This window comes from Leucoraja erinacea, chromosome 30, assembly GCF_028641065.1.
Source record: "Leucoraja erinacea ecotype New England chromosome 30, Leri_hhj_1, whole genome shotgun sequence".
NCBI classification, from domain to species: Eukaryota; Metazoa; Chordata; class Chondrichthyes; order Rajiformes; family Rajidae; genus Leucoraja; species Leucoraja erinaceus.
Window position 1 is genome coordinate 5,340,529 of NC_073406.1, and position 14,308 is coordinate 5,354,836.

The following is a 14,308-nucleotide window of genomic DNA, read 5'->3' on the forward strand; positions in this document are numbered from 1 at the left end:
GTGATGAAGGTGAGTGATGAGTCTAGGGCAGTGGATGGTGTCTACATGAATGGATGTTGCTATTTGATGTTTCACAATGTTTAAGTTGCATTATTAATGTAGGCAGATTCAGTAATGGTGTTTAGGAGGCTTTTAGATAGGCACATGGATATGCAGGAATGGAGGGATATGGAGCGTGGTGGTCGTAGACATTAGTTTAAGTTGGCATCATGTTCCTCCGCCACACATAGAAAATAGGTGCAGGAGGAGGCCATTCGACCATTGAGACAGCAGCGCCATTCATTGTGAACAAGCCTGTTCCTACATCGTACATGTTCTTAATTAATGCAAAAATTGTCATCGACTGCCAAGAAGATTGCAGTATTTATGTCAAACAACCTTTCAAACAAGTCACTAAACTGATCATACAACAGATCAAACTTATTTTATTTGCACATGTTTATACCTGTACATCTTTGAGGAGGATCTGAAAATCTGAGGTCGATCCCATGGGCACAATAAGCTCACTGTAAAATCTCTCAATGCTATTTTTGTTTACTACACTAAGCTAACAATCCTTCACTAATATAATTGGAGTATGATTCTAAATATAATATTCAATCATTGGGTTATCGACAAGCGGTGCACAGCCACTTGAAGTAGATTACATCTTTTATCATAAAGTCTAAACTGAACTTCGCAAATAGATCAGAAATTTATTTTTAAAGCAAAATAATGTTCAATTATGCCACCTGCTGTAAGATTTTGCATTTGGGAATATGTTAGTGAGTTTAAGCCAAAACGATCACAAAATTTGGATTGGCAACTTTACTCACTAAATCGGGATTGGCCCAGTGTCCCTTCAGCGCAGTCGAAACCTTGGCAATAATCAGGTCATTCATTTGTTGTGTTGCCTCGGGGTTGTCTCTGCAAATACAGAGCAAAATGTTGTAGTCATAGAAATGCTACCCTTAACAAAACACATTCAACTAATGCACAAAATGGCAGCTTGGCCCAGTTGTCCGGCCTTCTGCTGCAGAGTCAATAAGTCTTATATTTCACATTACAACAAAAAAGACTGACATTTGGGCCACTAAGTCAATATCAGCTCTCAGAGAAATCCCAAGGGTCCTATTCTACAACTTATTTCCCTGAAAACATTAAGCTTAATTTACAGGGACACGTAATGGCGTGTCAACAGGCATGTCTTTGGGATGTGGAAATCTATGCTGTAATAGGGAGAACATGCAAACTCCACACAGTCAGCACCAGATATCAGGATTGAACTTGGTTGCTGGAGACAAGATGCAGCAACGCTCCCTGGGTTCAAGCCTCACACTAGGGCTTGAGTACACAATCTCGAATGACAGGACCAAAGGAATGCTGCATTGTCAAATGGTCTTTCAAATAAGATGACAAATCAAGGCTCTGTTACCTTGATCCACAAACGCTACAGACTCGTTGACTAACACAATCTCAAAAACAGGTCATTTGTTGGACCTCGAGGTAATCAATTCAGCTGTAGTATTTAGCAACTAATCTTCAGGAGTATTTCCGTTGAAGATATGTCTGCAGGCATACAGGGTAAAATAATCTCTTCCTGGACATTGCCCCAAGCTGAACAAGATTCATATTTCCCATCTCTTTAACCCAAGTTTTAATACCGACTTCACATCCTCCCAGGAATAGTTACTGTCACATTATACATCTCAGTCCCACCTCAGAATATTTTCCGCTGAAACACTCACTAATGAAGTTGTTACCTCAAGACCTGATCATTCCAATGGTCAGCTGGCCAAATTCCCACATTTTCCATTATAAACTTGTTAATTCAAAATCCTCCTGTCTATAATTAAGGCCAAGTCTCATTTGCCCTTCACCGTGAAATGAAACCAATAACCTGAATTTAAAATGATCACAAATGGGTGCAGAAACCTCCCATTTGTCATCTGATTATCTATGAAGTAAGCTAGTTTTGTACATTAAACTCAGAACACAGTAAGTACTTGGTATGTGAGTCACATTCCGTTTCCTGAGGTCACTGGGTGGTGTCTGCATTCCCTGCAACTATAATAAAAAGCAGGCATTAATATTGCCGGTGCAAAATCTCAAGACTCTTGTCTGTTCTATTTGTGACCTGATATCGAACTGTGCTGTGGCTGCTAACAATTGGGTTCAAATTACTGCACACCTGAAGCAGTTGAGGTACAGAAAAAGCAGAGAGTGGGTAAATCACCGTCTTCCGTTACATTTTGGCACAAAGGTCTCAGAAATAATTTAATCAGCACTACCCAGTTCTTTCCAAAACTCTCATACTATCGATCTCATGTATTGATTGCAGAAAAATCTGCTCTCTCATATAACACAGTTTGCTTAGGCTACATACCTCGTTAACAAGCACATCAGTTGTCGGACTTCTTCTCTCATTGAGGCAGTGCCTCGCCGCAGATTGTAATCGAATAGCTCACGGATAAGGCCCTGGGAAACTAAGATCTGTCTGATGGTGCTATTTGTAGCGAGGGCACGAAGCAGTGTTATACAATGCTCGGTAACAGCTGAGGCACAGCCATAGCACTTTGTGGAAGAGGTGTGCCCACAGCCGAGGACAGAGAGTGCTCGATACTGGCTCGCGGTGAATGTGGGCTGAGCTGTTGATCGGGAAGACTTTGTAGCAGCCTCTCGCTGCTGAAGATCATATTCCAGCAGTTCCTTCCGTGAAGCCAGAACTTTCTGCCAAACAAGTAAAACATTCAAGAGTTAGTCTTTTAAATTGTTAGATTATATGTTCAAATATGACTGATCCCTGTGCAAATGAAAATGTTGAAAAATAATACACATTCTTAAACTCGCATCCCTCATCAAACTATCATCATAATAAAATTCTCAATGTTATCACTTCCTTATTGTTCATTGCTGGGTTAATCGTATATGTGCTGCGCAAACCTATAGTTTTTTGTTACCTGTATGATTTTGGACAGCTCGTCGAAGGATGTCTTGCAGTCTCCACAATACTCTTGGGCCAGTTGCTGAATGTAGCGATTTACACTCGCTGCTGTTGAGCTGATTCCAGTAACAGCACTGGAATCATCCTGAAAAACAAGCATGTTCTTACAAGCAAGTCCAAGTACTTCTTCAAAATTTAGCTTGACCCCACAGTTGATGCAAACAAACAGAATCATTGGCATTAAAATAGAGTGTAAAGTATACACCTAAACTATGCTAAACCTTTCTTATTCTTTGGGCTTTGGCTAGAGTCCAGTCCAATGTATAATTCTGGGCATCAATGGAAGGATGTCAATGTTTTGTACTTCCTCAGATGGTGCAAGGTATGGAAGACTTTAGTTTAGTTTATATAGCACGGAAACAGGCCATTCGGCCCACCGAGTCTGCTCCGAGCAGTGATTCCCGCACACTAACACTATCCTACACACACAATGGACAATTTACAATTTTACCATGCCAATTAGCCTATCACTGTACATCTTTGGAGAGCAGGAAGAAACCAGACTACCCGGAGATAACCCACTTATGTGGAGAAAATAGCAAAAATTGGAAGTTCTCCTTAGACAAAGGAAATTAAATGTTAAAAATCATGTAAGCTATTGGTAGTGCAGAGAGGGAGAAGCTGTTTCCAGCTATAACTGAATACAAAGCCAGGGGGTTGCAAGAAGATGTTTCATGCAGTGAATGTAATGTGAAGGCTCTGCTAAAAATGATGATGGAAGCTGATTCACATGGTCTCAAAAGAAAATTATATAAATCCTTAAAAAAGGAAACAAAATGGCTGTTGTTACGAAACTGCTGGGATAACTGAGATAGAGCTATCATCGTAGAAATAAGCATAATAATCCAAGTGGCTTCCTCCTGCACCAAATGATTCCATCAAATGCAGATTAGATGCAATGATTGGAAGTACAGAGTGACTACAGTCTGAGAAACAAAATTCTTTAGTATCTGAATTGGGTGTCAATCAGCAAATGTTAAAATGGGAACTGAATGTAGAAGAGCCATCTTCACTACTTCACTGCAGACGTGAGACAGCGCACATTTCAAAGATATCTTGTGTAGGAAGAGACTGTAGATGCTGGTTTACCGATGATAGACACAAAATGCTGGAGTTGAGAGAAGGGTCTCGTCCCGAAACATGACCCATTCTTTCTCTCCAGAGATGCTGCCTGCCCCGTTGAGTTACTCCAGCATTTTGTGCCTACCAAAGATATCGTGTTTCACTTTCTAATATTTGGAGATTATTTTTGAACTTTCAATGATAATTCCAGTCCATTACTTTCCACCTTTAAACATCTCCTCAAATCCCATCATTTCAACCCAGATCTCAAATAATCGTTTCCAACTACACTGCTCCATCTACTAAGTTCAGTAAGATGCCAGGCAACACTGTGTTCATCACATCAGTGGATTGGCTATAGTTTGAAGGCCCACATCCCTTCTTTACCTGTGGCTTCTCAGGAGCAGCCTCGCTGACTTTCACCAACAAAGTTTCAAGCTGTGGCCTGTGTCCCATCAGCTGATGATACACACGATCAGCTTTATCCAGCAAAGTATTTATGTTTGTCACTGCCTGCAAAATAAAACAAGGTTAAATTATTGCAAAATGAAACAAGTTATGTTAAAAAAGCTGGGAACACAAGAAGCTGTAGATCCTGGAATCTTGAGCACTACACAAAATGCTGGAGGTACTCAGCAGGTCAGGCAGCACATGTGGAGGGAATGGACAGGCATTGTTTTGGGTCAGGACTCTTCTTTGCAAGAAAGGTCCTGACCCAAAATGTCTGTCCATTCCCTCTGCCAATGTTGCCTGACCCGCTGAGTTCTGCCAGAACTTTGTGTTTTTCTTGTGTTTAAAATGTTGTGGTCAAATAATCTCCCCAGTAATAAACTCATAGAATTTAGTACAGAAAAAGGGCACAGGGCATCGCGATTGAAATCCATGAAAACATTTAGTTAATTGCGTTCACCTTTTTTCTGTCCTCTTCATTTTCGATTGGATCCACTGCACAACATGGTTTGGCATACAGCATGAAATCAAACCGTGCATACTTGCAGAATCCACACGCATTGCACAGAAATGGATCCTTCTCGTCATAGTTAATAGATCTGTAAAAAATATCAGATCGATTACTTATGGTGATCATAATTTAATCTAGGTATTAGTCCGAGAAGTTGCGTTCTCAAATGCAGCTGAAAGGGAGATCACTCTGCCTGATGTCCACATTTTAGCTGATGTTCTCATGACGTGACCCTCCCCTCCCACCACTCTCACTGCCTCTGTATCTCAGTAACCCCCTGCAGCCTGACAAGCTTTTGCAATAATCTCAGCTGCCTCAGACAAGCCCTTGCTGTAATGTCAGCTGCCTTAGCTCTAAATTCTGGAATTCCCTTCAAGAATCTGAATATCTCACTCTCCTCCTTTAAACCTACTTGCTTGACCAAGTATCTCTATGTAATAGTATATCTTCATGAGACTTGCCATTGAACACTCGTGGATGCCAGAGATCTGTGTTTATGCAGACAAGGAAGTGCAGAGGCTGGAATCTTGAGCAAAACACACAAAGTGGTTGAGAAGGTCAGATGGGTGGAGTAGGTGACAAATGTCTGGAGGTAAAAATTAGACAAAAGGACGACAGATACGGACAAAGAGGAGTGAAAAGTAATGCAGGAGGGAGAATACAGGAGGAAAATGGGAGGGGGGGGGAAAGGGAAAAAGTGGGGGAAAAGAAAATGTGGGGACTGAGCAAAGGGATGAGATGCATGCGAGATTTGGGGAGGAGGGGGGTGGGGAGGCAGTAACCCTGCGTTAATCTCGTCTTCTTCACAATCCAGGATGTTCAAAGAACCCGTAGCCAATGAATTATTTGTGCAGCAATTAGAAAATGTGCAAGTCTGAGAATGTTGTTCTGCGAGAATCCAGTTTCGCCAAACTGCCAGGCCAATCCAAACGAATGCCTCAGAAATCAAAAACTACGATCTGCAAAGTCAGCGTCAAAATTAACCATGGCCTTTCAATTAAACTGGTGTCAAATTAATTTCAACTGAAATGGACTGCATTATCATAATTAAGTACATTCTTTTGTACTGCATTGTATCTCAAAACTGAAAGTACATGCTGGAGATTAATTAAAACACATTTAAAGGTTTAATTTTATTGCAGCCACAAGGGCTCAGGATTGCATGGACAGATGAGAATCAGAGTCATACCGCACAGAGATAGGCTCTTTTGCCCAACTTGACCAAGATGGTGCATCACTACAGAAGGGTCTCAACCTGAAATGTCGCCTATTCCTTCTCCCCATAGATGCTGCCTCACCCCTTGAGTTTCTCAAGCATTTTTTGTCTATACAAGCCAATCTCCCTTCCACTGACTCCATCTACACTTCACGCTGTGTCGGTAAGACTGCCAGCATAATCAATGACCAGTCTCACCCCAGTCACTCCCTCTTATCCTCTCAAGAGCTGCAGAAGTTTGAAAATGCATGCTACCAGACTATATTAACAACTTCCAAAGTTTACACCTAAGCAGAATAATTGACAGTTTTCTCCAAACTCGGCAATATCGAGAAAGTTAAACGGCACTATTTATGCCCATCAAATCACATGAATTGGTTTCAAAAAACCCACTTACCTGCACTTGTGACACTGGTAAACATTCTCGCCACAGTTCCCACAGACGCCTGGATTAGCTGGGACTGATGCACTGCAGCGTGGGCACTGCAGGGTCTCGGTTGATGCCTGGTAATTCTCATAGAAGTCCGCAAACTCAATCATGAGGTTGGATGCCACAATGGGAAGTGGCAGATCGATCTTGACCTCAGTCTGTCCTGGTGTTAGTTGGACTTTTTTTGCTTTGTGCCATCGAGCAGGCCTAGGGAGGAAAGCCAATGAGGTTGGTGATACGCACGACATTCCGAACGATGTCACCCAGCCAGGTTATCAATATAACATTGTCACATAAACTTATCCAAATTATATTGTAAAAATAATGTAGTTTACATAGTTGTGTGTGGTGTTGCTTTATTTTTGTATGGCTATGCTAAATCGAGTATCACTAATTGGTGCACGTGACAATAAAATACCCTTTGAACCTTTGAATCCCTTGTTAATTTATCATCAAAATTGCCACCTCTTTCAAAACAGAACCTGGTGTCATGACCTATTTTGCTACACTGCATCATTAAAAGGCTTCATGATGGTAGCTCATTACGACAGTCTTGTGAGCAAAGAGAGACTGGTAGTAATTTGCTGCCAATGCCCAGATAGTGAAAATGAATAATAAATATTCACAGCATTGAAAAATGATAGATCACTCCACGGTCTAAAGGCGACCAGGTGCAAAATGACCAATTTCAATGGGATAAGAGGAGATCGGATAAAGTGGAATCGGAGACTGGAGGGATAAGTTGTAAGTAAACAGTGAAGGCAGAGTTGCCTCGATTACAGTTTAAATACATCCCCTGGGGAGAAAGGTTTAGGAAAATTGAAGCCACATCCTTCTGAATGACCAAACTGTTGATGAAATAGAACAGAAAAAGTGATTATTGAAAGTGGGAGCTGGAGATAATGCAGGAAAATCAGAGAGGAGATAAAGAAAGAGCATGAGGAACGACTGCAAGGGATCAAATAAACAGATTGGAAAATAACATTTTCACTGCATAACTCCACACTCATCCACTCAGAATCTGGATATGAAACCTGCACACTGCTCACAGTTACTTGGAATTTGCCTCAACCATGTGATCGTTATTCAGGAAATTCTAAAACCCAAAGAAAATGATCCTCACCAACCTACACATAAATGTCACCGTACACTTACTTGTTTTTTAGTTCTACTATGGCCTGAACCGTCCTGTTGTTGTAATACAAGTTGATGGTACGAACCATCTTGGTACGTTTTAGATCCCCAATCTTTACAGTTACTTTACTGATTGTGTGGCTGCCAATTAGTTTTACAACTTGCTGCGTCGTTGTGTAACGAGTATCCACCTTGATCGATGAAAGTTTAATATTCTGAAAGAAAGTTTTAGTAAGTTAAATTCATGAGGACAAAATACGAGACAATATCTATGTAATGAAATCATTTAGGCAGCATAGTTTGGCACAAGTTGTTGTCATAGAATCAGAGTGGTACAGCCTAGAAACAGGTCATTTGATCTTTACATCCATGCTGGCCCACATCTGCACTAACCCCATTTGCCTGCATTAGATCCGTATGCTCTATGCCTTGCTTATTCAAATGCCAGCCCAAATATCTCTTAAACATAGCCATTGTACACAATCCCACCATCTCCTTTGGCAGTGAATTTCAGATTCCAACCACTTTTTGTAAAAAATCTTTCCCTCCTTGCAAATGTCCTTTAAAACTTCTCCCTCTAACTGTAAACCTATGACCTCGTGTTTTTAATACCACTGTCACAGGAAAAGGATTTTGATTACCTACTAATTTAAAAAGGAACTGCAGATGCTGGAAAATCAAAGGTAGACAAAGATGCTGGAGAAACTCAGCGGGTGAGGCAGCATCTATGGAGTGAAGGAAATAGGCAACGTTTCGGGTCCCTCAAAACGTTGCCTATTTCCTTCACTCCATAGATGTTGCCTCACCCGCTGAGTTTCTCCAGAATTTTTGATTATCTACTATATCAATGCCCCTTGTAATTTTATGAACCTCTGTCAGTTTATTCACTAACTCTCTTTCACTCCAAGGTCAGCCTATCCCTTATCTCCCTATAAATCTACTGCTGCGCCACGTCTTGTCAGGATTCACAAACTTACTAATCATCCCATACATTCACATCCAAGTCATTGATATATATCATGAACAACATGGGTCCCCGCACTGATCCGTGTAGCACACCACTGGTCACACACTTTTTATCAGAAAAGAAAACCTCCCCACCCTCTGCCTCCCATTACCAAGCCAATTTTGATCAAAATCGCAAATCTCCTTGAGAGGCCATGTGTCTCTGGTCAATCCTACCGTGCGGGATCTTGTCAAGTGCCTTATTAAGGGTCAAATAGACAATGTCCACCCTCTGCCGTCACCAATCTTTTTAGGTCTTGTAGCATATACTTGATCATTTCGCAACATGGGAAATGTTACTGAGATTTTGTTATTTGCAATGTGGTTAGGTTGAGATAATCACAGTGTCAACATATCTAACTATCTCTCATTCGAATTGTAAGTGGTTGCACTGAGGAGATTGCCACTTTCATTTCACTGCACATCTCGTATGTGTATGTGACAAATAAACTTGACTTGACTTGAGATTGTTTAATGAGCTGTCAAGAGTGGGAAACTATTGCCACTGATTAAACAAACACACATTTGAACAATGCACCACTTTCCAAGAGGAAGAGAAAACTTTATTGATGTCTGGCATATACTTTTGCAAATATACATCATGACTCACAGTGAATGGCACCTCGGGGTTATTACACACGAGGCAGGGATCACTCTCCAGATAGTAGCCATCAAACTCGACTAGCCCGGACAGCATACTGGGACAAAGCAAAATCAGATATATTTCATTAACAACTTGATAAATGACATGAAACCATACTGCTGCTGTTTTTTTTCTACTAAATCCAATTCTACATAAATACTTTGTACTTGTTAGTAATAAAAGATCGACATTCAAACTCACTTGTAAATGTTCGAGTTAGGGTGGTTGGTGAGAATATGGTTTTGAGTGCGCAGGATCTCAACTGCTTTGTGTGAATATTCCTTCAACTAGGATAGAAACAAAGATTGCAGTTAGATTCCTCAAAACCATTGTGGGATGATGGAGCTGCCAATTCCCCAGTAAAGTGACCTGCTCTTTCCACAGATACTATGCATAGTCCATTGATAGATAGTTCTTACTTTTTTCTCAGTCTGTGGAGTCTTGAGTGAAAAGTATCCCAGCAGATCCACAAACTGTGCGGCTTTGCGCCCGTAAGCTGGGAGCTCGGGCCAAATTGACCACATCAGGTCCAGTAAAAGCTCCTGCTGTGACTTTCCTGAGCTCCTAATCACACAAAAACAAAGAAAGAAAGAAATAGACATGGTAGTTTGCCACTCGAATGGGAAACAAAACAAAGACCAGTTCTCATAATATTCCTGTGTAGGATGGAACTGCGGATGCTGGTTTAAACCGAAGATAGACACAAAAAGTTGGAGTAACTCAGCGGCTCAGACAACATCTCTGGAGATGCGGGTGTCACCTTTTCCTTTCCTCCAGAGATGCTGTCTGACCCCGAGTTACTCCAGCTTTTTGTGCCCATTATGTTCTTGTCTGCCATCACTCCAGCTCCTGAAAATCATTACCTGTGTCACAACCCATAGTGGCAATCTCTCTGTTCACATGGGCAGTAAGCATGATCACAGTGAATTGTGGTGCTGGCTCGAAGGGCCAAATGGCCTACTCCTGCACCTATTGTCTAAACCCCATCTCACTGCTGCTGAGCTTAACTCAAGAGACTGTTTAGTGTGATAACTCCCAAGCAGAATTTACAATGTAACTTCAATTCTTTCACCTTACTTTATCCTTTTAATTCCGCGAATGGGGGGCATTCAGCTCAGAGTCCACACTAGGACTCAGGGGTATGATAATATTAGCTCAATTTCTCTTTCCCTGCAAACTATTCCTCTCACACAAGCCTGCTTTGAATCTTTTGGCCATTGACCTACACTAAGAGGTAATCTACAGCAGGCAATTAACTACCAGCATGTCTTTTGGATGAAGCCAGAGCAGTAGGGCACCCACATGGTCACAGAATGTTGCAAAGAACCAGATTATAACGAGGTGCAAATTCACCACAGACAGTGCGGGGTCAGGATCTAACCTAGGTTTCTGGAGCAATGAGGCAGCAGCAGTAACTGATGCATCACCTCGCCACTGACACTCAGTTAAACATGCTTATAAAGGGTAAAATACGTAAAATAAAGGCTTAGATTCATTATGTTCTTATTTTATATTATTTTGTGCTGTCCATTAGCTTTCAGTGATTTCTCCATGGATCCCCAAATCTCCGTACTTCCCCACAGTTCATATTTGACAGATGCACAGATTGACTTGTGTGCCCCCACTCCACACACCAAGTCTCTTGCTATTTTTGGCCGGTTATAATCTGGTTCTTTGCAACTTTCTGCTCTCAGGCACACTACATGTTAACCTGGTGTTTGCAACAAGCTTCAAGTGTTTGACTAATCTATCATTTAAGTCACGCGTTTGTGTATTGAAGCTCCAATACAGATCCTGTGGTTGTCATCACTAGATTCAGATTCAGATTCAGATTCAATTTAATTGTCATTGTCAGTGTACAGTACAGAGACAACGAAATGCATTCGACTATGCATACACTAGACCCCGCCTTTGTTCACATTTATCCTGCTAATAGAGGAAAGGATGGGACTTCTGTTGGGACAAGGGAAAGCGTCTATTACAACTTTATTTTATTAATATTGAATTTGAAGTGTTTTGTCTATAACTCCCTAAAACTCCCTTCCTTCTCTGCAACATTTGATATTTTCTGCACAGCGACAGTAACTCAGTTATTCGTATTGCTTGAACCCTGAATCTGAGCAGTACTTTACCGATATATATGTAGAGTGAGACAGTGTGCCTGCCAACGAACAGATGAGGAATTTGATTCCAACAGAAAGCAACGTAAAAATTGAATCAGTGTTTCTTTGTCAGCAAATTTATTCAGTTGGTTGACCAAAGCCGTGCAGAGCTGATCTTCCTGGCTGCTTGTGCTCTCTGGAAACAGGAAACAAAGAAAATTAATATTCATTAACTGGTGTAATAAGAGCGTTGAACACTTTTAATCAGGTACACATTAGTTGCAGTCTGGGAATCTGCAAGGTCAAATTAATTAGGCTTCCCGAGTTGGTGATGAGAATTTCCACAGTACTTGGTCAAAATCCTGGAATTCCCTACCTAAGGGTATATAGTCAGAGCCTTTCTCCCTGGATGGAAATGCCAAAGACTAGAGGGCATAGTGATTCGGTAAGAGGGACACTGTTTAAAGGAGATGTGCGGGGCAAGTCTTTTTTTGAAGCACAGAGAGTGGAGGACACGTGCAACCCGCTGCAAGGGTGGTGGTGGAAGCAGATACGATAGCATTTAAGAGGCACATGGATATGCAAGGAATGGAGGGGTATTAAACACATGTAGGCAAGTTTTGGAGATTATATTCTATGTAAGAGTAACTAAACTTGGCAAAAGCAAAGTGCTGGAGCAGATTAGGCAGATTTGGTAGTGACGAATGGAGAGAATATGGATCATGCGCAGGCAGATGAAATTAGTTAATCTTGGCATCATGTTCAGCACAAACATTGTGGACCGAAGGGCCTGCTCCTCTGCTGTACACGTCCATGTTGTATGTGAATGAAGGAGCAGCAAGCATCCCAGTAACGGCATGAGACAATGTCCAGACTATTGCTGATGCTATAAATGTCTGGCGTCGTGACGTATTGTATAAACATCAAAAACATGTGTTTGGAAGTTGAAATATTACCATGGTGGGCTAAGCAGCCGCTGTACACAGAGTCAGGCTCTCCGAACAATGCCCACTAAAGCACTTGCAGGGCAGATATAAAAATGCTTAGACTCACAGTTGCTATAGTTAAGTGTGTATTTCAACAAAGTGTCTGAGTCAAAACTATGAAATAACCCTCCCTGTTGAAGTACAAATGTCGTCATGTCCACACGAGTGAGTCATCTTAATCGTCCGTAACATAGTTGCTCATTTTGCCAAGTTGTAGCTCCCATTCTTTCGTGCAATGTTCTAACTACAATGCAGACCAGGAGCACAGCCGGAATTACACGTAGAACACAGTCACACCAGCCTCCCTCAGTTCAGGCTTGGCTTGGCTCTGACCCCAGCTTCAAAAACGCCACTGCACAATCACGTTTTTATTTGCAATAAGAGAGATGTAAATTTTCAGTGTCTGATATAAAACTAATTAAATCATCAAATGACCATTTGATGACATTAACTCCAAGGAAGACTGCAGTTGTTCTGATATATATGATTTGAAGGCACATAGAGATATAAGAAATCTTGTTCTGGATTTTTTTTTCCCATTTGGCTGTCTGTTTTTGATTGGCAATCTATTTTTAGAGCATACATTATTAAAACGGTCTCTTTTAACATTTGTTACATTTTAAATATTGTTCAAAAATATTGTTAATGATCTGCAGGCATTGCTGGCGAAGACAAGCATTTATTGCCCATACAAATTACACTTAAACTAAATGGCTTGTTGTCCAATTTGTCGAGCTGTTAAGCGTTAATCATATTGTGGGCCTGAAATCATACACAGTAAAGACTTTTAGACAGATATGAATAGGAAAGGTAAAGGCCAAATGAAGGTGAATGGGATTAGCTCAGTATGGACATGGTGGGCTGAAGGGCCTGTTTCTGCACTGTACAGCTCTGTGACTTTTAGTGAACCTGGTGGTATTTAGCAAAAATCTCACAGCTTCATACACACTACCACTAATTTGTTTTTTTTCCAGATTATTTAATTAAATAAGTTAAATTCCCCCACAATCAAGGTGTTATTTGAATTTGTGTCCTAGTTATCAGTTCAACCTTTTGAATTATTAACTCTAAAAAGAGTGTTACTGATATAAGGGCAACATGCTGCGGATAATGATTTGTAGTAAGATACATCATTTGTAGTAGGATACATCAGCATACCATCCTTCTCCTTCTCCCGCTCCTCCTTCCTGCTCTTTTTGCTGGACGATTTGGACTGGGATCCAGACTGTCCCGAGGTGGAGGAGCCTGCGGCTGTCCCGGCGCCCCCTGTGCTGCTGGATGTTGTCGTGGAGGCCACCTTACTGCCACATAATGCACAGGAAAGCAACTGGAGGAGAACCGGGGACACCCCTTCATCCACGAGGAAACTGACCTGCAGTAAGAAATACAGAACGGCTGTGGAGGGACAAAAGAGAGAAACACTTTCAGAACTATTTTATTTACTTGACTGACTTAAATTACCAACATAAAGAATAATACCAGCAAAACTCAATTGTGGTTCAGGATAATAAATGTATTCCAGGAATGTTGCACACTATCGAATATGTGCATTCATATTTTAAAGTAATTAAGTGTGTGTATACAAAAGTGCTGGAGAAACTCAGCGGGTGCAGCAGCATCTATGGAGCGAAGGAAATAGGGAACGTTTCGGGCCGAAACCCAAAGGTTTTTCCTTCGCTCCATAGATGCTGCTGCACCCACTGAGTTTCTCCAGCACTTATGTCTACCTTCGATTTTCCAGCATCTGCAGTTCCTTCTTAAACACAAAAGTGTGTGTATTCTGTGT

At 41.2% G+C, this 14,308-nt stretch overlaps 1 protein-coding gene across 5 annotated transcripts in view; it reads right to left on the bottom strand.

Moving 5' to 3' along the window:
* ubr4 (ubiquitin protein ligase E3 component n-recognin 4) overlaps nt 1–14,308 on the bottom strand; it is a 143,035-nt gene that overhangs the window by 38,903 nt on the left and 89,824 nt on the right. For all 5 annotated transcript variants that reach the window (XM_055659223.1, XM_055659222.1, XM_055659227.1 and 2 more), the window contains 12 exons: nt 13,681–13,917; nt 11,567–11,732; nt 9,854–9,998; nt 9,636–9,721; nt 9,402–9,489; nt 7,808–8,001; nt 6,620–6,859; nt 4,956–5,094; nt 4,433–4,558; nt 2,940–3,068; nt 2,366–2,709; nt 816–906 (listed from right to left, as the gene is read on the bottom strand). In XM_055659223.1, coding sequence (XP_055515198.1) covers nt 816–906; nt 2,366–2,709; nt 2,940–3,068; nt 4,433–4,558; nt 4,956–5,094; nt 6,620–6,859; nt 7,808–8,001; nt 9,402–9,489; nt 9,636–9,721; nt 9,854–9,998; nt 11,567–11,732; nt 13,681–13,917 — 1,985 coding nt within the window. The remainder of the gene's footprint in view (nt 1–815; nt 907–2,365; nt 2,710–2,939; nt 3,069–4,432; nt 4,559–4,955; nt 5,095–6,619; nt 6,860–7,807; nt 8,002–9,401; nt 9,490–9,635; nt 9,722–9,853; nt 9,999–11,566; nt 11,733–13,680; nt 13,918–14,308) is intronic.